This window comes from Eptatretus burgeri, chromosome 1 (assembly GCF_056783735.1).
Source record: "Eptatretus burgeri isolate ZD-2024b chromosome 1, Ebu_testis_v1, whole genome shotgun sequence".
In the NCBI taxonomy this organism is placed as follows: Eukaryota; Metazoa; Chordata; class Myxini; order Myxiniformes; family Myxinidae; genus Eptatretus; species Eptatretus burgeri.
In genome coordinates this window covers 74,662,369-74,684,126 of record NC_140961.1, presented here as the reverse complement: position 1 = coordinate 74,684,126, position 21,758 = coordinate 74,662,369, and the positions used below count along the sequence as shown (strand labels likewise).

Below are 21,758 nucleotides of genomic sequence, written 5' to 3'. Positions count from 1 at the left end.
TCGACAGTGTTGACTCAGGGGGTTGAATACTTATGTGAATAGATATTTGTCTTTCATTTTCAATGAATTTGTAAAAATTTCTAAAAATATGTTTTCACTTTGTCATTATGGGGTATTTGGTGTCGATCAGTGACATTTAAATTTAATCCAATTTAAATACAGGTTGTAACACAACAAAATGTGAAAAAGTGAAGGGGTGTGAATACTTTCTGAAGTCGCTGTACATCAGAGCTTGCAAAGTTGACCAATACTATTTATTGTTTTGATTCCTCACGTCGTAATCAATAGAAGCCATGTAATCTGGCCTGTCCTCAAAATAATCAGGCCTAAAGTGACCAGAACAGAGTATACTTTATAAAGGACATCCATAGTTTTTTTCATTGTTCAGTGAAAAAATTCTGACCAATCCCGTCGTCAGGTCTTTTGGATGAAATGAAAATGTAACGATGCACCGAATATGCATCGGCGAATAAAGAGCAGCTTTACTGGCCGTTGTTTGCAAGGAGAAAGGGAGAGAAGTTGAAAGAGGAGTTGGAAATAAAACCTGGGCCAAACCCACAGCTCTCCTTGGCATGCGGTAGATGAAACTCATAGACTACACCCTGGTCCAAGGAAAGGGAGGGGCAGGGGGAAAATCAGGATGCGCAGGTGAAGCTCTGTGTCTCCTTGGCCCTAAATGTCTCAACATATGTTTTTACTAGCCCAGGATCAAGGCCTCTTATGGTCGCCACTTTCTCTTCACCAGTTTCTTTGCCTCTTCTTCCATTCCTCGTGCTACAAAAAAGAAACTCGCATACCTCACTTAAAAACAAAATCCACATCTGTTCCCCATCTTGGTAAAACAAACAATTACTCTTCGTGGAAGAATGGTCTAACATTCACTTTAATACTGAGAAGCCTCCACTACCGGCTACATCCTCAGAGTTCATTTATAGCCAATAAGCAGAGTATTAGACTCAGTTGGGATCTTGAAATGCCCAAAACAAGTGCGCACTTTGATGCGTTTTATGAGAATCGTTGATGTTATCTGAAGTCCTCCTCAACATCCATCCCAAGCTGGTGAAACTGTGGCAGTGGCCTTTTGAATGTGTACACCGTTTCAAAAAGAAGCATTTCCTTGTATTTAATGACCCTGTAAACAGGATGTTTGTTTGCATGCATATTTTAAAATGTCTTGTTTACACCTGCGTAGTGCAAGGAGGAAGTGATGGCAGTGAGGCTTAGGGAAGCAGATGTACTTGCTTCCTTAGCAGACATGAGGCAACGAGTTGCAGAGCTGGAAATTGAGGTGAGTAAATATGAATGCAGATTGCTGGAGGCAAAATGCAACTGATAGAGATTTGATTACTCCCAGATGTTTATGGATTAAGTACTGGCAGATGCGTGGAGACCACCGTGACCAGCCGTCCTGTATTTTACCGTCCTGTATTCATACCGACGTGGCCCGTTCCATACCTTCCCGCGACGACATTTGTCCCGTATTCTCAGTATTTTAGCTGATTACGGCCGTAATGCCAATTACCATGGTGCGACCTGTAAATGCTCTGGAAACCATCTCGAGCATATTAAATACGAAAACCTCCAAGCTTATTTAAATAATTAAAACCTCAAGTTCCAGGGGGCTCCACCCCCTGATCTCCACAAGGGGCACCACCCCTTGACTCTGCAAGGGGGAATACAGCAGCCTCCGAGACTGCTGCAGAGTACCCCTGTGTTTTTCCATGGGAGTTGGTCACCTTGGTTGGGACAGAAGAGGACAAAAAAAAAAGGAGAGAAAGCATCTGGTGAACGAGAGTGCAAAAAACTATTCTAAAATATTTTTATTCCTCAAGAACGTGGATTACAATTTTCAATAATTTTTAAAGACTTTTTCTTTTTTATTTTCCACACCTCTCTGCACCGTGTTCAAGCAGGGAATGGCATAACATTTGTGATAGTGGAATATTGTTAGAAAATGTAGATATGTTTTTACAGAGTGATCTTTATGTTGAAAGTTTGTGATACTAGGATACCCTCCTCACTCCCCACCTTCACCCTCCTCCTCCCCCCCCCCATCCTCACAACAATTTGGCACTCGTATACAGGAGCACATGATCACAAAATTTCCATTATGTAAATTTGCATCAAGTTGCCATGAGGCTTCACATTCCTCTCTGTCCAGGAGGGGTTTCTATTGGTAGGAACTGTTCTCTGTTCACCGTACAAAGCCTCATGTCGTCAGTGTTCACAGTTGGTGGACTTATTATACAAACCACGTGTGCTGTATGTGCATCACTTGTTTGAACCTCATGGTCCTGACATTCACGTTCAACAACCATGTTGTGTGTGCCAGCTGGGTTTTCATCGTGGTGACATTTTTTCTTTTTTCAGTATACAAGGCTTTTTGTCCTCAGCATTCACATTCAGCAGCCATGCTCTTGAGTTGAAGAACAGCATTCCATTGGGTGTGACTATTCGCTCACTGTTTAGACTCGTTCTCCGGCTTATCAGCCGGGGACCACATCTCTTCGCCTGAAGGCTCAGATTAACAATATTCCTCTGAGGTTTGGATGTTGGCCTTGTTGCCCTGATGTTTAATGAACTATTTATTTCTTTGGGCTGGTTTGATGTCACACCTTATTAAATGATATTGCTGTTTGTTGTACTGTCCCACTCGCAGAGGTGATGTTTTCACCACTGTCTGTTGGTGACCAGGATATCTCAAAAGGTTGTGGTTGGATTTGGATGAAATTTGGTGGGGGGAGGTTGGGTGTGTGACTGACAAGGATGAAATTATTAGATTTTTTTTGGTGAAGATCCAGATTCTACAATTTTAAAGTGATTCTTCACTATTGAGAGATGTGGCCAAAAATGATATTTCACACGATATTTCAAAAAGTTGTGCATGAGTTGTGACAAAACTAGGTGGATGAGTTGGTTCGATGACAAGAACAAGCCGATTCGATTTTGGTTCACGTCCGAATCCAGATCCAGTCTGTCAGTCGGATACAAAACGTAAATTGTTCAGCCTGGTGCAGGTATGCACTGTGTCGAGTGCTGTTCTAGTTCGTTATGTTGTGACAATGTACTAAAGTGCTGTTTATTGTACCAGCTCTTTGTACCGCATATTTGTCAGACTGTGGCTCCACTGTATTGGTGGGCAACCTCAGCTAATCAGGGCCGACAGGTCATGCAGCCCTCGAACAACTCAAAAGGCTTATATATACATATATATATATATATACATACTGTGTAAAACCAGAGGTGGGGGCTGGGGGCACAGGTAGATCTCTTTTCCTCCACTGCATGGATACAAGTTCATGGCAGTTTTGATTGACAATACAATGGGTAATCACGAACCTTTTTACATTTGTCCTTGCACCATTAGCATACTTGACATCTTCTGCATTCTTGTGGAATCTGCAATATTTGCATCAATATTTTCGTCCATCAGTAGTTTTTCACCAGAATTCAGTAGCGCATTAAATGCCACTAATGATCTCAACAGAAATCTTCACTGTGATGCTCACCCACACCACCAAGTTATATCAAACATGGACTGCTCCAAACCACTTGAAGATTGTCAGTTGGGGGCGCGGTAATTTGGTCACGGTAATTCGGTCACAAGGTAATTTGGTCACAGTAATTTGGTCACAAGGTAATTTGGTCACAGTAATTCAGTCACAAGGTAATTCGGTCACGGTAATTCGGTCACGGTAATTCGGTCACAAGGTAATTCGGTCACAAGGTAATTCGGTCACAAGGTAATTCGGTCACAGTAATTCGGTCACAAGGTAATTCGGTCACAAGGTAATTCGGTCACGGTAATTCGGTCACAAGGTAATTTGGTCACAGTAATTCGGTCACAGTAATTCGGTCACAAGGTAATTTGGTCACAGTAATTCGGTCACAAGGAAATTTGGTGACAGTAATTCAGTCACAAGGTAATTTGGTCACAGTAATTTGGTCACAGTAATTCGGTCACAAGGTAATTTGGTCACAGTACTTCGGTCACAAGGAAATTTGGTGACAGTAATTCGGTCAAGGTAATTTGGTCACGGTAATTCGGTCACAAGGTAATTTGGTCACAGTAATTCGGTTACAGTATTATTATTATTTATTATTCACTGCATTTAAGGCCAGTAAGGTCCAAGAGCAGTAATTAACATTTTCATTTCATGGCCGGCGAATCTTGTTGGCATAATGACGTATTGACCAAGTTTACTGACTACTATAATGGAATCGGAATTCAAAAGTTGAGAGAGACAGAATCTCTCGGATATTGTTTGGAATATATATTCTACGAAGATTGTCGTAATTCGGACATTCAAGCATGAAATGAAATTCATCTTCGACTATATACGACAAGTCTCAATGATGCTGTTATAAAACGATTTTATTAATTTTCCCGGAATATCGTCGATTTTAGATGAATCAGTGCGCGTTCCAGACATCTCTTTACCAGGGCCCGGTGCGGACCCGCGTTCGAGATTTCCTCATCAGCACCTCAATTGGTCACAGCTCAGCCAGCTCCGCGAACACCAGCCATGCCATCCATATATGGTGATGTTCATGCCAATCGACCACTTTATATGGTCACGTTATATTGTAATTGGACATCATGCAACTTTCCTGGAAATTTGGGGAATGACTTTGAACAACATTGACAGCATATAAATCACAGTTCATTCTTGATTGTCATTGACAAGGCAATTATTGAAAGTGTGTCTTTGTGATTCAAATAACGATGGCTACAGCGACGCAGTCTACACGGAATGGATTGAAGTTGTGTCGTGAAGGGTACATGTATACCAAGAAAGTTACCTGACCTGACAAAATTTGGTGGAAGTGTGTGGAGAATACTTCTGATCAGTGTCGCGGAGCCATTTCTACCGACTTGAACCATCGTAACATTCAGCCAGGAGGTATCTATCCTGCATAATCATCTGCCATGTGTGGAAAAAGTGGAAGTGGTTAAAGTCAGAGTCGCCATGAAACGGAGGGCAGGTGCAACGAGGGAGAATCCAGGGCAAATTTATCAGGACGAGCTTATTGACTTACCTGCCGGTGCCCGTCCCTACATGACACAGCCAGATGTCGTAAAAAAGAACGCTCCATAACCAGCGACCGGCGCTGCAGGATCCCGCAGGATTGGACCAACTTGGACCATTGCTAGATAATTTGAGAACTACGGTTGGGGGAGAACCTTTCCTGATTTACGACAATGGTGCCAACAATCGCAAACAGGGTGCTCGTTTTTTCAAGTCCTCAATGCTTGGAAAAACTTGGTAACGTGGACACGGTTTATATGGACGGTAACTTCGCAATGGCACCAGCCATATTTTCGCAAGTATATTGTGTACGTATCCCATTCGGCCAAGATAACTTTATTACCGCAGCCTACGCACTTCTACCTAACAAGAGGAGGGTCACCTACGAGGAATTTCTTACTTCGATTGTTGATGCATGCCAAGGCGTCAACGTAGTCTTCTCTCCTTTACGCACCATGACAGATTTTGAAGACGGCCTGATGCGAGCAGTACGAGCTATCCTGGGTGCAAACACCATAAACCAAGGATGCTTCTACCACCTGACACAGAGCACGTGGCGGAAAATACAAGAATTCGGTTTGGCCGCTCAATATCGTCAGGACAACGATCTACAACTTTTTTGTTCGCAAATGGACAGCCTGGCTTTTTTGCTAATTATCAATGTGCCTGCCGGTATGGTACATCTGCGGGCTATCTGTCCTCCAGCAGCCCAACCCCTGATAGACTACTTCGACAGAACCTACGTGTCTGGTGGAAATGGAGTCCAGCCGATCTTTCCTCCACACACATGGAACGTTCATCAATAAACGCTGGATTACAATCCTCGGACCAACGTTGTGGAGGGCTGGAACAATAAAATGCGTGTGGCGATGAATTACCACCACCCAACCACATCCAAAGTTGTAGAATGGTTCAGAAAGGAAGCCATAGAGGTGGATAGTGTCATCGCCCAGGATGCCATCGGGAATGTCAGGAGGAAGCGGGTGAAGCAGGAGTACGTGGAAATGCAGAGACGGCTGGTATCACTTATTGGTGACCTCCAGGCTGGTAGAAAAGGCATTCCCCAGTTCCTTCGTGGAGTTGGCTTCAACATCAAACTGACCAGGAGGCTGGACAATTAGTTGACACTGTCTCATAGAATTACAAAGTTACTTTGAGTAAATTACAGATTTACAAATTAATATTAGTGTAATTCTATGAGACAGTGTAACTCCGCAGTATTAATTTGTAAATTACTGTAATATTAATTTGTAAATCTGTAATTGAGACAACTAGAGACAATAAATGCTAATTTGAAACAATTTAATCTGTTAATAGTGGCACAAATACAAGTTTTATAACAGCATCGTTGAGACTTGTCGTATATAGTCGAAGATGAATTTCATTTCATGCTTGAATGTCCGAATTACGACAATCTTCGTAGAATATATATTCCAAACAACATCCGAGAGATTCTGTCTCTCTCAACTTTTGAATTCCGATTCCATTTTAGTAGTCAGTAAACTTGGTCAATACGTCATTATGCCAACAAGATTTGCCGGCCATGAAATGAAAATGTTTATTACTGCTCTTGGGCCTTACTGGCCTTAAATGCAGTGAATAATAAATAATAATAATACTGTGACCAAATTACCTCGTGACCGAATTAGTGACCAAATTACCTCGTGAATTACTGTGACCAAATTACCTCGTGACTGAATTACTGTGACCAAATTACCGACATTCGTCAGTTGAACAGTCTCGTTTCCACCTTGATCCTCCATTGGATCAAATATCTCACCTGACCCCATAGTCTTCCCTCTTCATTAAACCATGGATACTTTGCCTTCAGCTGTTGCTGTGGTTTTTTTTTTCTTCTTTTTTTTTTCGATGTGTCTTAGTTTTGTACACGAGTAAAATAAACACGTGGTAAAAAAAAAGCCTGGATGTAGTGAAGTGGCATTTAGAAGACAAAGGTCGATGTGATGCGGTGAATGGGAAGTCTGACAGCATAGGTGTGCAAGTGGTTACTGGTGCGGCGTCTCGCATTTAAAATTTGGCGCTTACCTCATCATTTGTTGGCCAACAACAAAACAAAATGGAGAACTTCCATTTTAATTAGTTTCTTAGTATTTGTGAAGATTAATGTTGAGAACTTGCTGGGATTAAATTTCATACAACATTGGGATCCTGGCAAAAATAACAAGTTTACAAAAGATGTTTTGGTTTAAAAAATAAATTTAAAGAATATTTTTTGATTTAAAAGAGAATCTCTGTGGTAGTGCAATCATGTGTAATAAAAGACTAATTTATTTAAGGGAAAATATGAATCAAATGGAATGCCACAAAGAACCAGCATCCTGAACTAACGGCAAATGTCTCTTGCTGTCATTCCAAAAGGATCATCAAACCAATCCATGCATTTATTTCACAGAGATTCACTGTTAAACTTCTAAGCCTCTCCATCAGCCATAACTTCTCCTGAGCTGACCATATTGCAACATTAGCCCCCCCCCCCAAAGCCAACCAGATTGAGCATCCTCTGTCATTTCTACTCGGTCTTAAAGACCAATTTCACTGGAGTACTGTTCTCACCAATGGACAAAGTGCCCAGACAGACATTCATAAACATCAGAATACTTTTACAAGGATTACAGGAATGTTTGGACATAATGGACAAGTATGTGCTCTATGGGATTTGAACCTGGGTAACCTGTATCATGAGCCAGGGATTCATGTGGTAACAGATAGGCCAAACCCATGCAAAGCAATGGATCAGTACACAATTCTCAGACATCACGTTTGCAAACACATAATGTGTATGTATATATATATATATATATATATATATATATATATATATATATATATATATATATATATATATATACATATACATATATACTAGCATGTTACCTGTCTCTGATGGGTTCGTCGATGTCTCACCTCAAATGAGCAATTATTTGGAGTGTGTAGTGGTGGAAACGGGAATTCAGCAAAAAAAAATTCAGTGAGCAGATAGCGCAGTAGGTGGAGCCAGTAACCTTTGCAACGTCATTCTATTTCACTAGCGAAGATTTCCAATCCATGCTTGTTGTACCTCCAAAGTACTCCTTGGGAGCGAGGGTGAAATTATGGAAGCGCGGCTGGGAAACAAGCTCGGCTAAGCACGTTTTTAGCCTATTGCCTGACCGAAGATCACTGAAGTTCTTCCCATGCCAATCGACCACCTCCATGAACGTATCCCTCCCCATATCAATTCTTCAGCTTCCAACCCGCCCCTCTTTATACTCCCCATAGCTTTCTTTTGAGCAATTTCCATTTGGTATTTCTCACAGCATTTCATTCTGGTTTCCCATTCGATGAAAAATAGATCAGTAGTTTATTTTACTTTTCAGCATCAGTTTCGCTTTGGGACATCAGTTTGGATTCGTCATTGCAACTTGTGATGCAACATAAAAAAGGTCAAAAACGATTTTCAGGGGGATTGATCGTCGATTTTTTTTTCAGGGGTCGAAGGAGTGCAAAGGGTCTTCAGGGCAAAAGAGGTCATAAGTGTCTAAAGGGTCGAAGGTCTATCCGAGTATGAATGGGTCAAAAGGGTGTAAAGGGTCTAAGATGTCAAAAGGAGTGAAGTGAAATAAATTAACTTGAGTGCAACATGAAAAGAACAGGCCAAATGACCTAATTACTTAAAAAGCCCTATTCAGGTGCATCATGGTCAAAAATCAGATCGTAGAAAGTTGTCACGCTCAACCTTAGGAGCTCAAAGCAGTAGTCACAAACATTTCACGAGTATATATATACTGTATATATATATATATACTGTATATATATATATATATATATATATATATATATATATATATATATATATATATATATATATATATATATATATATATATATTGAAACGATTGGTTGGACAGCTGGCCTAACTCAACCCACAATTGAAACCTGACAATAATTAAAAACCGTACGTCCACCAGTTTGTGAAGGCGCATCGGCCTCTGGTGTCAGCCCATGGTCCAAGGAAATTGTAATTATCTGATCTATAACCGATTTTAAAAATGTACACACACACACACACACACATAATTCCTTTGGCTACTCCCATAGGAAGCAAGTGTTTCTGTACAGTAGATTTCATTTGTCTTGTGTGTTTGACTTGTATGCACTCCTAAACTGCTGGATGGAAGGAGTTGGAATTTGGGGGTTTAACTTGGGGTGTGCCTGGAAAGGTTTTTGGTGTTAAATTAGAACGGCACTCTTCGACATCGACCGATATGCCCTCTGCCCGCATTTATTACATCATTATACATACTTGTTCTGAGTTTGATTTAAATCTCTTCAGCTCTTCTCAAGTGTCACATCTTTACCTGACATGACCTCTGATGCCAAAATCGAATCAGTTCATCTTTGTATCACAACAATATATACTTAGACCAAGTTTGATCAAAATTCCATTACTGGTTCACAAGTTGGAATGGTGACAAAATTTTTACGTAATGGGACCTCTGACCTCTTGACCCAATAAGCTAATCAGTTCATTTTTGCATCATGATACATACTTGTACCAAGTTTGACTTTGATCCCTTCAGCTGTTCTCAAATTATCACAGCAACAACCCATATCACGGACGGACAACCCAAAAACATAATGCCTCTGGCGACCATCAGCGTAGGTATAAAACTAAAATATTGCACTAGATGCAGCTCAAATGCCTGTTCAGCTGTGTAATGGCTTGGCTGTTTTTTTGTATTATCAAACTCGGATAATAAAATTGCCAAAATGGGGAAGATTGGTTGAATCACCACTGCTCGATAAAAAAATCATTTCAACCAGAGTAAAGTTTGAATGTTTTGACTTGCCATTTATTCCATTAACCTCACATAAATTGTGCCATGTCCATCTATATACCGATCCATCCAATTTTGTAATCCCACTTGTGTATCAGCAATGTTTTCACCATACTTTCCAGTTGCACAACCCTTGCAACTGCTGACTATCAGACAATACAAAATGGTTAGCTTTATAGCTTGGTGAGCAAAACCAGACTTGGTGACATCATGGTTCGACTTCAGAGCATCCACTCTGAGTCTGGGAGATCAGTGGTTCAAACTAGATTCTGGCCGAGTTATCAGACTTTAAAAGGGGTACGTGCTATTTCCTTGGTTGACATTCAGCATTTAAAGAGGAAAAATTACCCCCGTGTGGGGTTGACGGTCATCTCTATAATGTTTTTTACCATCATAATTAATCGATGAACCGTTGCCAGATATCTCCGAAAATGACAGACGAGATACATTTTGAAAATGGCGACTTTCACAGCTTTCGTGACCTTGACCCTGACCTCGAATCCGGGAAAAAAATATGTCGTTGGGTATCACTCATCGACCTCTACCCACATACCAAATTTCATCAAGATCGGAAGTAAAAAGTTTGCTTTGTACCGGGAGGTGTTTTTGACCATCTTCCAGGTGACGTGGCGGCCAAACGGGATGGAAATTCAAAAATCTGTCTGGTTAGATACAAGATAATATTTTTTACTATCATAATCAATAAACAGTTCCCGAATATCTTGTAGAATGGCAGACTAGATAGGTTTTGAAAATGGCGATTTTTATAACTTACGTGACCTCGTGACCTTGAACCCGGACAAAAGTTATATCGTTGTGCAACACTCATCGACCTCTACCCACATACTAAGTTTCATCAAGATCGAAAAGAAAAATTGTTGACGGACGGACGGACATCTGGTCCGGCTTTATTAGGTCATCTCGGTAGAGATGACCTAAAAAGCACGGACAAACAACGATGGGTTGTTCTCCAAGAATTTTCAGGATTGGATGAAGTCGACTCACCGGAAGAAAACTAGCTCGTCAAGCTCGTACATCTGAAGATTTGTGTTGCATTGTGACGTTACTAGTTTGGAATTGGTATTTTTTGCATGCTGTTGGTATTATTGAAATAAACTTCTTTTGTTCCTTGCTAGCGGGAGGAAGGCCTCATAAAACAACAACTGGACAGCTCCGATGCAAATCAGCTGGTCAACGAACTGCAGGACCAGGTACTAATTTTGCTGTCATATTTTTTTCAATGAACTTTTATTCCCCCCACCTCCAATTTAACCTGTTTTCTTAATTTTCACTTTCTCTTCTCACCCCACTATTTCAAAAGGTGCAAAGAATGCAAGATGAATCCATCAAATGTCAAGTACCCCATAAGCCCAGTAATTTTGGCTGTCACAATGATGATGTTTCCTCAGATGAGGAGGAATTTGATATAATCACCAAGCATACATGTGATGTTAATAGTGAACTCGATAAGGATCTTGGGCAGGACCTCGACGTTCATGAAGGTGAAAATTGTTACGGTTATCAGCAGTTTGGTGACTCTGTTTCACAAGGCAGAAATTTGTCCCCGGACTCAGACTGTCAAAAGGATGCGTTGTTACAAAGGTACAGCAAAACTACAACTGTATGAATGTCAATTCTCGATATGTAGATCCCATGTATTTCCCTCTGCCGAACCCACTTCCATGTACTGTGAAGTCCCACAATCAATTTTAGACACTGTTGCACCTTAATATGGTCTTCCTTTTTAGATTTCCATTTTTTAATGGAAAAGAAAAAGTGCAAACAATAATTGGAAAAGTAAATAGCAAGTATGTTGGACTAAAACTGCCATGATGTTAGTTGTTTTGTCATGGTTGTATTATGGATTTTTAAAATTCGTTTTTACCTTGGACTTGTGTATATATTGCAAAAAATAAGTTGAAGTTGGAAAAAGAAAAAGGAGAAACCACTTGAAATATACAGTACATTCACCTTGCGGATTTGGGTTTGTGTAGGTTCTGAACTTAGATCCAAGCATTCTATTTTGTCTTCATCTGTTATCCAGTGTATTTAACATTAAAACTTACTGCAATAAAGAGTTTATAAAAACATTTGAAATGAAGGAACAAGGCTATATGCCTGTAAAATAACTTTTTATTACATGGATAATTAGTGTGATTCACCAAACCGAATTACAAAAATCTTCATAATTCTGAAAGCTTGCTCTGCACCTGCAAAATAAATATGATTTTCATTAAACCAAATAATTACAGCAACAAAATAATGATGGTTAAATAAAACAACCAATTTCATCCATGATACTTGTTTAGAGTTAGGGTTTTTAAAGGAGTACTGCTCAACGTTTGATCTTCAAGCTCATCCTTGTACTCTACAATCACCCAGGCATGTGTCATACGTTGAAAAACATTATTCTACAAGAAGTGCAAGGCGATCTCTGCAGTTAACCATTGCTCTTGACATACTGGAAATGTCCTTTGCTGTTCATGGAACTTGTAACACGAAAACAACACCATTTTTACACACCTAAATCGTCGTCCAAATTACTGGGACAAAACATTTCAGACCACAAATAACTCAAATCATTTTTCACATGACTAGTTGAGCCTCGTTATGCAGCATGAGAGCAAGTTACATTCCTCTCAAAACATTTTAATGAATAAATAAATAAATGAATTTCCCACCTTTTAAAGAAAGCACTTGCCATGATGTGGACACCAATCCAGCAGCTGCTTCGCACTCGCAAAGCTTGCGAACAAGAGACCCATGAAGCCAGCATATCCGAAAGCTCCATATCTCCGTTTTGCCGGATCTGAACATACGTGTACGCATACACACAACTTGAGCATGAGGGATAAGAAATTGAATCGACTTTCACAAATATGGTGCAAATTTGAACTTGTAACTTTGGCCATCCAGATTTGAAAGAATGAGTCAAGTCACATGTGCAGTAAAAGCAATGCTTAAAATGGAGGGGAATTAATTATATTGGCCATAATTCCATTTTATAATCGGGGTACTCCTCTGCTCTTCAAAACATTTATCCATTTTTTTTTTTGCCTCAAAGTATTTATCCAATTGTGACAATAGACAATCCTTCTGCTATCCTTCATAGAAAACTGTTCAACATACTATATACTCTGAGTATTGTTGTCCTCAATTGTGTGGAAGAAATATGCTGACTGAGCAGTCACTTAATCCATGGTTTTCAATACGAGTATTTAGCTAGGTCAAGCCTTTTTTTTAACACACTCAATGCTCGTGGAAGAGCTCGTGCAATGAACGTATCAGGACAGGGGGGGGGGAGGGGGCGCATTAACAGAAGAATACCTGGCAATTAGCCCAACTCGTTTATTTATGCTCAATTTTTTATTTTCCATTTATCAGCCCAGAAATGAAATTTACATAAATATAATTTAAGCCGACAACGTAACCCAAAGAAAGAATATGGATAGAAAAATAAATAAATTGGCTAACATAGTATGCCACTTCATGCCCCACACAGTAATGGTGTCCAATTGCTGACCCATGAGAAGACAAAGTTAAATGTTTAAATTCTAACGGAAAATATTCACATTGTACGCCAAAATGGTTGCAGAACGAAACCCATTCTAAAAATGCAAGGACAAACAATTTTTTTTTCCACGTCAAGTTGAAGTTTTTGTTTCGTTTTAAGCCCATTAGTACGAGTGATAGAATATGTGACTTTCAAGATGACATGATTGCCCTAGAATGCACAGAACCCCTTCGCAACAATGGAGATCAGGGCGTAACGTATCGTGCATACGATGTAACGATATGTAGGCCGACACGTATCGAATGTATTGTGTGAATTGATCTGAGATCTTTCTTCAACGCTACGATTTAATCACCAATTTAGTTCGCTACTATGGTTCACCGAGCTCGTATGCACATAAAATGAATTGTACTAGATCTATAGTGCAGGCCCCATAGATGGAGTGATGTGGAATGTAGCTTGGAACTGTTGAATGGAAAAAAAAAAAAAGGAAAGAATAATAATAATAATAATAATAATAATAATAACCTTTACAAGGTCGTCAGTGATCATCTCTTGTATTAAAAACTAGAACGGCACTCTTCAACGTCACGATGTTGACCGATATGCCCACATTACTACATCATTATACATACTTGTACCAAGTTTGAATTTAAATCTCTTCAGCTGTTCTCAAGTATCACATTTTACCTGACTTTTGACCTATAGATGCCAAAATCTAATCACTTAATCTTTGCATCATAACGTTTACTTACATGGAAGGTAAGATATTGGAGTCATTTGCTTCTAATAGATATGGGAGGTAAGCAGGCAGCACAGTGCCAGGCAGCTATAGGTAAAGCAAATAGGGTTTTAGGTTGTATTTGGAGGAGGCTCATTTATAAATCAAAAGAGGTGGTATTAACATTGTACACAAATTTGGTGAGGGCCACATCTAGAATATTGTGTGCAGTTTTGGTCACCACAATTCAGGAAGGACATAGATGCCAAAGAGAGGGTTCAGCACAGGGATACGAGATTTATTTCAGGCCTAGCTAGACTCAGTTATGAGGAGCGGCTGATGGAGACAGGGCTTTATACACGAGAAAGGAGGCGGTTACGAGGGGATATGATCGAGATGTTTAAGATAATGAAAGGTATAGATAAAATAAGTACAGATGAATTATTCAACAGAGTAGACAGTGACAGGACCAGGGGCCATAGCCTGAGAGTAAAGAAGAGGAGAGTTAAGACGGTAGTAAGGCGGGGGGCTTTCACTCAGAGTAGTCAATGCATGGAATGGCCTCCCTGGAAAGATAGTTGCAGCAGAAACAGTCGATAAGTTAAAATTAGAACTAGATAGGTACCTGGAAGTTATGGAGATAGAGGGGTGGAGGGATGTTGACAGGACTTTTAGGTAGTTTGAACATTGATGAGTGATTGTGTCCATGTGTACGGAGTGCTGGTAGGGGTCTTTTCAATGGGGGTTGTGTAGTTGTGTGTTTTTAACCAAGCCCTTGCCCCCTCTCCTGAGGGTTAGAAAAAATAATAATAATAAATAAATACAAAAACTACAAAAACTTTAAATAAATAGATTTTAAAATATATAAAAAATTGCATTTTCTTCCTTGGATCTTGTGTTGATAAATTAGTATGGTGTCCGTGCAGGCATGATGGGCTGAATGGCCTCCACCTGTGTCTGATTTCCTTGTATACCAAGTTTGATCAAAATCCTATCACTAGTTCACAAGTTAGCAAAGCAACAGATTTTTTTTTAAAAATGTTTTCGCTAAAGGGACCTCTGACCTCTTGAACCCATAATCGAATAATCAGTTCATCTTTGCATCATTGTACATACTTGTACCAACTTTTGACTTCGATCCCTTCACGTTCTGCAGTTATTGTGGAAACAAAAACCTATCACGGACAGACATCCTGAAAACCTAATGCCTCCGGCGACTTTATCGTTGGGGAAAATGAAAAGAAGAGGAAGAAAAAAAAAAGTACAATCTTGACATGATCCTCTGCCTCCACCCCCCTCCCCCTTTTCCCAAGCATTAACAATCAGAAGTACAACAGGCCTATTTTAATTATAGAAAGGAAAGTTAAACCATACAATGATAAAAATAATATTGGTGATTTTCTTATCTATCCCTTTTGAGGATTTGTGGACTGCCCAAAATCAACTTCAGCCCCGGAACGTTATGGAAACACCACCAAAATCCCTCCCCATAGCATGAAAGTGATCTGCCATTGATGTTTTGATGGAGAACTACTCTCCCCTCTGGGATGGCACCCCTGTCTCACACCTTGCTCAGCTCGACGCCGTAGAATCCAAGGACTTCAAGATCATTGGAATCTCCCGCGATGAAGCAGAGTCGATGGGCCTATCAGTTCGCCATCACAGACAGGTTGGTGGTCTCAATCATGAGTGTGAAGTTTCACGTCAATTCATGAAGTGGTTCAAGAGAAAGAATTTTAACATTTTCGTTCAATCCGATACAGCTGCGAGACCATGTGACCTATTAATCATCCGTGAACACCCTGGTATCCCCAAGGCTTGGGGAACATTGGGGTGAAGTTTACCCTCGACCTGTCAAGCCATTCTGGAGAACATTTTTAAAGCAAGATCATCGACATCTCCTGCAATGAAGCTGAGTCTTTGGGCCTCTCACTCAATCACCGCAGGTTGGTCGGTGGTCTTTCTGTCTTCTACCGACTCCTCTCCAGCCTTGTCCCCCCTGCTCTCTCTGCGATTTGTCCCCACCACATTTCCACAGGGCGCTCAAGGTCCGCCAACAACCCCCTTCTGGTAAAACTACCAAAATCACGAATCGCTGCTCATATTCACTCTTTCATTCCTCTTTTTTCCCGCCTTTGGAATAAACTTCCTCACTCTATTCTTTCCCATTCTTCCCTCCAGGCTTTCAAAACAGCTGTTCACCACCACCTCTTATCTTCCCCCATCCAAATCCTCGATCTTTTCTACCCCCGATAATCCACCCAAGCCCACTTCCTTCATTTCTCCTGCTTTCTTTCCTGAAAGTCCCTGAAATGTCCATGTTCTCTTCGCCATGTTCCCCGTCCCATCCCCATCCCTCTCCCTTCCACAGTTCACCTAATGTGTCTGTTCCCCACTGTTTTGTCCCTTCCACTCCCGCCCCTCGTCTCATGCCTCCTTGCTGTGAGTTGTGTGTTAGCTCTCATACGAGCCTCGACCAAGGTATACAAAACAAAAAACAAAAAAAAAAAGTTTTTCTTCAAAATAAATAAATAACTGCCGAACCATGTGATCTATGACATCATAGGTGATCTTTTTGTTCCTCAGGGATAGGCGATCATATCTGTAAAGTTTTGTCTCGATCTGTTCAGCCGTTTGAGATTTTTGAAGGTTTGTATATTAAAATAAATAAATAGGCTGCCGAAACATGTGACCGATGACGTCATCACCCCCCCCCCCCCACAAATGTATCCCGAGATGACCCTGAAAATTTTTCATACTGATCGGATAAGGTGTTCGACATATGCAATTATGACGTCATAAAACGAAGCCATGATATGACGTAAAAATAAAAAAACAGCCTGCATCATGCCTGGCTGGTTACGATGTAGAAAGCATGCGACGGACCAGGAAGCAGCAAAAACCTGGAGCATTGTGGTGATTGGTTTTGAATTCACGAGATACATCTCTTGTATTAAAAATCTCTTGTATGTATACATCTCTTGTATGTCCAAGAGCAGCGTCCTAAAGGTTTTATCCGCTAAAAAAACACAACAACAACAACAACTTCCGATATTTCGCCACTTGCCTTGATAAAGCCAATAGCGAGACCAGTCATAGTGTATTTACGTATTTACGAAATATCGTGTATTTACGAAATAAATAATGTATTTACGGAATTACAATATATTAAATGGAATAATCTTTAAATAGTAACGTGAACTTTTCGAAACTTTAAAGCAAATGTTCCAATATATTTTAAAGTTCATGTTAGACGCTCTCAAAAGGCACCCTCAATGCGAGGATGTGTACAAGTTGTTGGTATTTAAGGAGATCCGGATCGTGTATATAAAGGAGCCGAGTCCTAATATAAAGGTTTTGTCTTCATAAGAAGAACAACAACAACATCGCCGAGCTCTCCATGAGCAGCGTTCGCGCTGCTGAAAAATACATCAACTCAACTCACCTCCAGTGCTATATCCAATAGCAAAAGCCCAGCGTCCAGCAATCCAAACCATGCCCAGACCACTTGCAAGGCGCTACAGGGAGAAATATTTGGGGGAGGCAATTGGGAAGGAAGAGTAAGGAAAGGACATTATTTAGGTGAGGAAAGCAAGCTTGAATCCTCCAGCAAGGATTATATTTGTGTACGAGCGTGAGGAGTCGACCATCAAGGTGCAGTAATGCATCTGCTTGGTTGGTGTGAGGCAAGTTGAGTGCCTTGTAATATGAAACTGTGTGTAATATTTTACTGGGAATTTGTATCCAGCTGCACAAAGTAGGAACAGGAAGCTCGGGAATACTTCAAGCCTGTTCGAGAAAAGAAGAGCGGGTTGGGGGGGGGGAAGTGGAACAATTAAACAACATAGTTAATTGATATGTGCGCAAATATTTTGCCAATAATTATGTTCCTATTAAGAAAGGGATGTCCATTTATAAAAAGATAAAAGAAAGTGCCAAATGTGACAGAGATACAAACCCAGGCAATCCTCTAGGAAGTTATCCAGGAGTTTGATTTAGCAGCATGAGTTTGTGTGCTCTGTGTTACAAGCATACGTTTGTTGATGGACACGTTGAATGCAGTTGAAGGTCTTGCCATTCTGCGGATCCGTGCTGTACACATCTGGATACTGGACACAAACATTACATCCAATGACACGATTTACACAAGGTAATGGAGACGGCAAGGATGTGGCAACTTTTACACAAAGATGTCAAATTAGCACTGTGAAACATCCGAGCTCGAGTTTGTGGGTCCATTGGAGAAATATTTAAATCTCAGCACAATTGTGTTCTCAGCACAATTGTGTTCTCAGCACAATTGTGTTCTCAGCACAATTGTGTTCTCAGCACAATGGAAGCAGTTTACTTAATTTTTATGAGCAAGATAGACATTTTGTGGAACCACATTACAAGGGACAGGTTCACAAACAACTTTATATTTGATAGTTTAATTTGCATGACTACAGAGTTCAGTCGATAAAATAACTGTGTAGTTTGATATCAGTCTTTTACCACTGCATGCGGATTTGTCATTTTCAACTAGCATGTCAAAGGTCAGAGTCCGTGATAGGTTTTCTTTCCCGGGATAACTTGAGAACGGCTGAAGGGTTCCTCATCAAACTTGGTACAAGTATGTATCATGACGCATGTATAAAATGATTAGATTATGTGGTCAAGAGTTCAAAGGTCGTGTGAAGTGAGGTAAAAAAATGAGATATTTGAGAACAGAAAAAAGGATTGAAATCAAAGTTGGTTCAAGTATGCATGGTGTTAGCATAATGGTTGGGGTGGTGGGCTTGGGATCCCCCTCGGCTGTTGAATTAACACCAGGTGGGGTTGACTCTGCCTGTCATCCTTCTGAGGTCGGAAAAATGAGTGCCAGCTTGCTGGTACCCTGTGTCAGAGTGGTGACCCATCCAGGATTGCACCCACTAGCCAAGGAGACTGCTTGGACAGAAACAACACTCTGCACAGAGTCTGGTCCCAATGGATGGATGCTCAAATAGGTCAAAAGTGAGATCCTGCAACAAATAGGTCAACATGACCCAGTTTGTGAAAAGGCTTCTATGAAATGCCAAAGATGCTAATTCACATTTGTGAACACTGAACACAGAAACCATTGCCAGATTGTAAGCATTAAGACACCATCAGCTTGTAGTCTGCAGGAGCTCAAGTGAGGTATTTTTCACGCCAAGTCTTGGCTGGATTAGTATGATCGGTTATAAACCTTCATTTAACAAGCTCTTCGGTTTCAATATCAGCCATGATCCTTCTTTGACAAGCCACATTTCTAAGTTGGCCAACAAAGCCAGTCACCAACTGGGCATCTTCTGTTGTGCGTACACCTGAACTCTTATCCACCTGCAGCTTGATGGAGTGTCTCTCTCTCTCTCTGTCTCTATCTCTGTCTCTATCTCTGTCTCTCTCACACACATCTTGCTCAGCTCAACGCCGTGGAAACTAAGGCCTTCAAGACTATTGTAATCTCCCAGGATGAAGCTCATCTGTGGGCCTATCACTTTGCCATTGCAGACAGTTCGGTAGTCTCTGTCTTATACCGCCTCCCTTCTGGTCTTGCATCCTCTGCCCTTTCTGTGCTTTCTCCCCTCCCCTCAGGTATCTTCAGGGCACACACAGTCTACCATCAAACCCATTCTACTGAAACTACCTAAATCCAGGATCACTTTCACCAACACTCATTCACTCCTTTTAATTCCCTGCAAGTGGAACAAACTTCCACGTTCATTTCAATCTCATTCTCCCCCACCCAGGTCATGAAGACAGCTCTTCACCACCATCTCAGATCGTCTCCAATCCAAAACCATGATCTTTTCTACCTCTGCTAACCCAACTCTTTCCAAATTCCCAGTTTTTCCTTCTGTATCCATCTTGTCCACCCCATGCATCCTCCACTACCGATTTGTCCAAGTCTTGATTTTGTCCTTCAACACCGTGGTTGGTGTTCTCTCTTCCTCGCTCTCTTTGTCCTCCTGATCTGTTCAATGTCCTTGATCTTCCACAAGCCTCAACTTTGTATGCAAAAATAAATACATCCCATTTTTACCTTTGACCCTGGCCTATGACATCTCATGACAATCACGAAGCTGTCGACTTAAATCTATGGAGGCCGTGACGAGGTATCATTTTGTGTGAGATTGATTTGGTGAAAATGCAAAATGATTGGTTGTCCAAAAACCTTTTTACGACGTATTCTGACATTTGAACCCTGTATCCAAAACGATGCATCCCAAGAGTACAGGGGGACTGTTTGAACGCATATTTCAGCAAACTTTAATCTCTATCGACTTGCGTGTATGGGAATGGCAAAGCTGAATGTTTGAAAATTTAAAAAAAAAGTTTCACCTTTAATCCCTCAAAATTAGAACTGTGTTCAAAACAAAAAGTGTGAGGGTCGACTCCACCAAGCTACCTCCCTGGCACATTTGGGATCAAGGTCCACTGAACCAAGGTTCATGCCACTCCATGCCAAATTTGAAGAGGATCAGCTCAAAGGAAGGAATGGTGTGCAAGAGAAGTAATAGACCTCCGTTCCCTCCAGCAGGAGGGGGACATAACACAGGGTTACCTGTCTACCTGTGTATAGAAAAGGACACCATGGTTTCCATTCCAGAGAGAGAAAGGTCACCTTTACAAGAAAATGGTGGATTTATGCAATCCAAATAAAACGAGAAAGGCACTCACAGATCACATACCTTCTGGTATGCACTCACAGATCGCAACTGATTGGTCGGATCTCAACTAAAACTGGATCGGCTTGTTCTTGTCACTGACCCAACTCGTACAACCAGTTTCGTCCGAATCCGTCCACAACCTTTTTTAGAGATATCATGATCGAGATATATTGATATATCGTTTTATCCATCATCACTTCAATGGTCACGAATCTTTTTTTTTTTTTTTTTAATTATCGGATCTTCACAAAAATCGAATCATTTCGGCCTTGCCAGAGTCCCAAACTCTCCATCAAATTTCGTCTAAATCCGTGCACTACGCTTTGAAATATTTTGTTCATAAAGACAAGTCAGTGGTGGAACGATCACCTCCACCATCACCTTTAGGGATGGCGGATGTGACGTCATCCGACCGTTGGAAAGGTTCAGTTTTGAATTTTTAATGACTCGAGTGTATCCGCTCCTCACCTCAACCTCGTACAAGCGTCTGGCTCGCACGACTTTGAAGGCCAAGGCTTGTACGGTCACGCAGCCAGCCAAACCAGTCAGCAGCACGTACCCATGTTCCTTGGATAACGCCATATCTGTGACACACAGGGACGCTCTACCTTTTTGATGGAACGCTCGCGCTTCGTTCACTTCGGGGAAGGGACGAGGGTCCTTGAGGGGTTCGCACACACGGCACCGCTCAACCACCAAGCCGCAAGCGTCGGCAACGTGATGTTAATGAATTATTGTAATAAATATGTAATTTAATAACATTCGGTGAATAAAAAAAAACAAAAAAAAAACACAATTTGATCTCGAATGTAAAGAGCGACGTCATTACCTGTTGCCGTATTGGAATTGCTCCTGTTGTCCTTGTTTGTCCTCGATCCGATCGACTTCCTCTGTGCTCGTGACGTCACCCATGACCCGCCCACACAAGTGCTTTCTTGTATTCCGGATTGTTCTGATGGTCACGTGATTTTCATCGCAACG

The 21,758-nt window shown here is 40.9% G+C and overlaps 2 protein-coding genes across 3 annotated transcripts in view; one reads left to right on the top strand and one right to left on the bottom strand.

Moving 5' to 3' along the window:
• The window catches only part of LOC147034764 (ecotropic viral integration site 5 protein homolog), a 124,269-nt gene extending 112,293 nt beyond the window's left edge, over positions 1 to 11,976 (top strand). Inside the window, exons 20-22 of the mRNA XM_085855864.1 lie at positions 1,193 to 1,288; positions 11,005 to 11,079; positions 11,190 to 11,976. Of these exons, the coding sequence (XP_085711990.1) occupies positions 1,193 to 1,288; positions 11,005 to 11,079; positions 11,190 to 11,495 (477 nt within the window). The 3' untranslated portion in view covers positions 11,496 to 11,976. The remainder of the gene's footprint in view (positions 1 to 1,192; positions 1,289 to 11,004; positions 11,080 to 11,189) is intronic.
• Positions 11,977 to 11,983: 7 nt separating this feature from the next.
• On the bottom strand, positions 11,984 to 21,757 carry MGST3 (microsomal glutathione S-transferase 3). Of its 2 annotated transcripts, none has more exons than XM_085888498.1 (7): positions 21,607 to 21,757; positions 21,246 to 21,361; positions 18,139 to 18,212; positions 17,835 to 17,892; positions 17,549 to 17,621; positions 12,550 to 12,677; positions 11,984 to 12,078 (listed from the first exon to the last, which is right to left on the bottom strand). In XM_085888498.1, exons 2-6 carry the CDS (start codon positions 21,357 to 21,359, stop codon positions 12,553 to 12,555), a joined length of 444 nt encoding a protein of 147 aa, XP_085744624.1. In that variant the 5' UTR covers positions 21,360 to 21,361; positions 21,607 to 21,757; the 3' UTR covers positions 11,984 to 12,078; positions 12,550 to 12,552. The 2 variants fall into 2 exon arrangements, with proteins under 2 accessions (XP_085744624.1, XP_085744628.1); XM_085888502.1 differs by having other exon boundaries at positions 21,246 to 21,363; positions 21,623 to 21,752.
• Position 21,758: the final 1 nt, after the last annotated feature.

Coding starts and splice junctions, on each gene's coding strand:
- MGST3 (XM_085888498.1), bottom strand. CDS start 21,359: ATGGCGTTATCCAAGGAACATGGGTACGTGCTGCTGACTGGTTTGGCT. Junction 18,213..21,245: donor GACGCTTGTACGAGGTTGAG/GTGAGGAGCGGA, acceptor GTTTGTGTCCAG/TATCCAGATGTGTACAGCAC. Junction 17,893..18,138: donor CAACGTGTCCATCAACAAAC/GTATGCTTGTAA, acceptor TTTCTCGAACAG/GCTTGAAGTATTCCCGAGCT.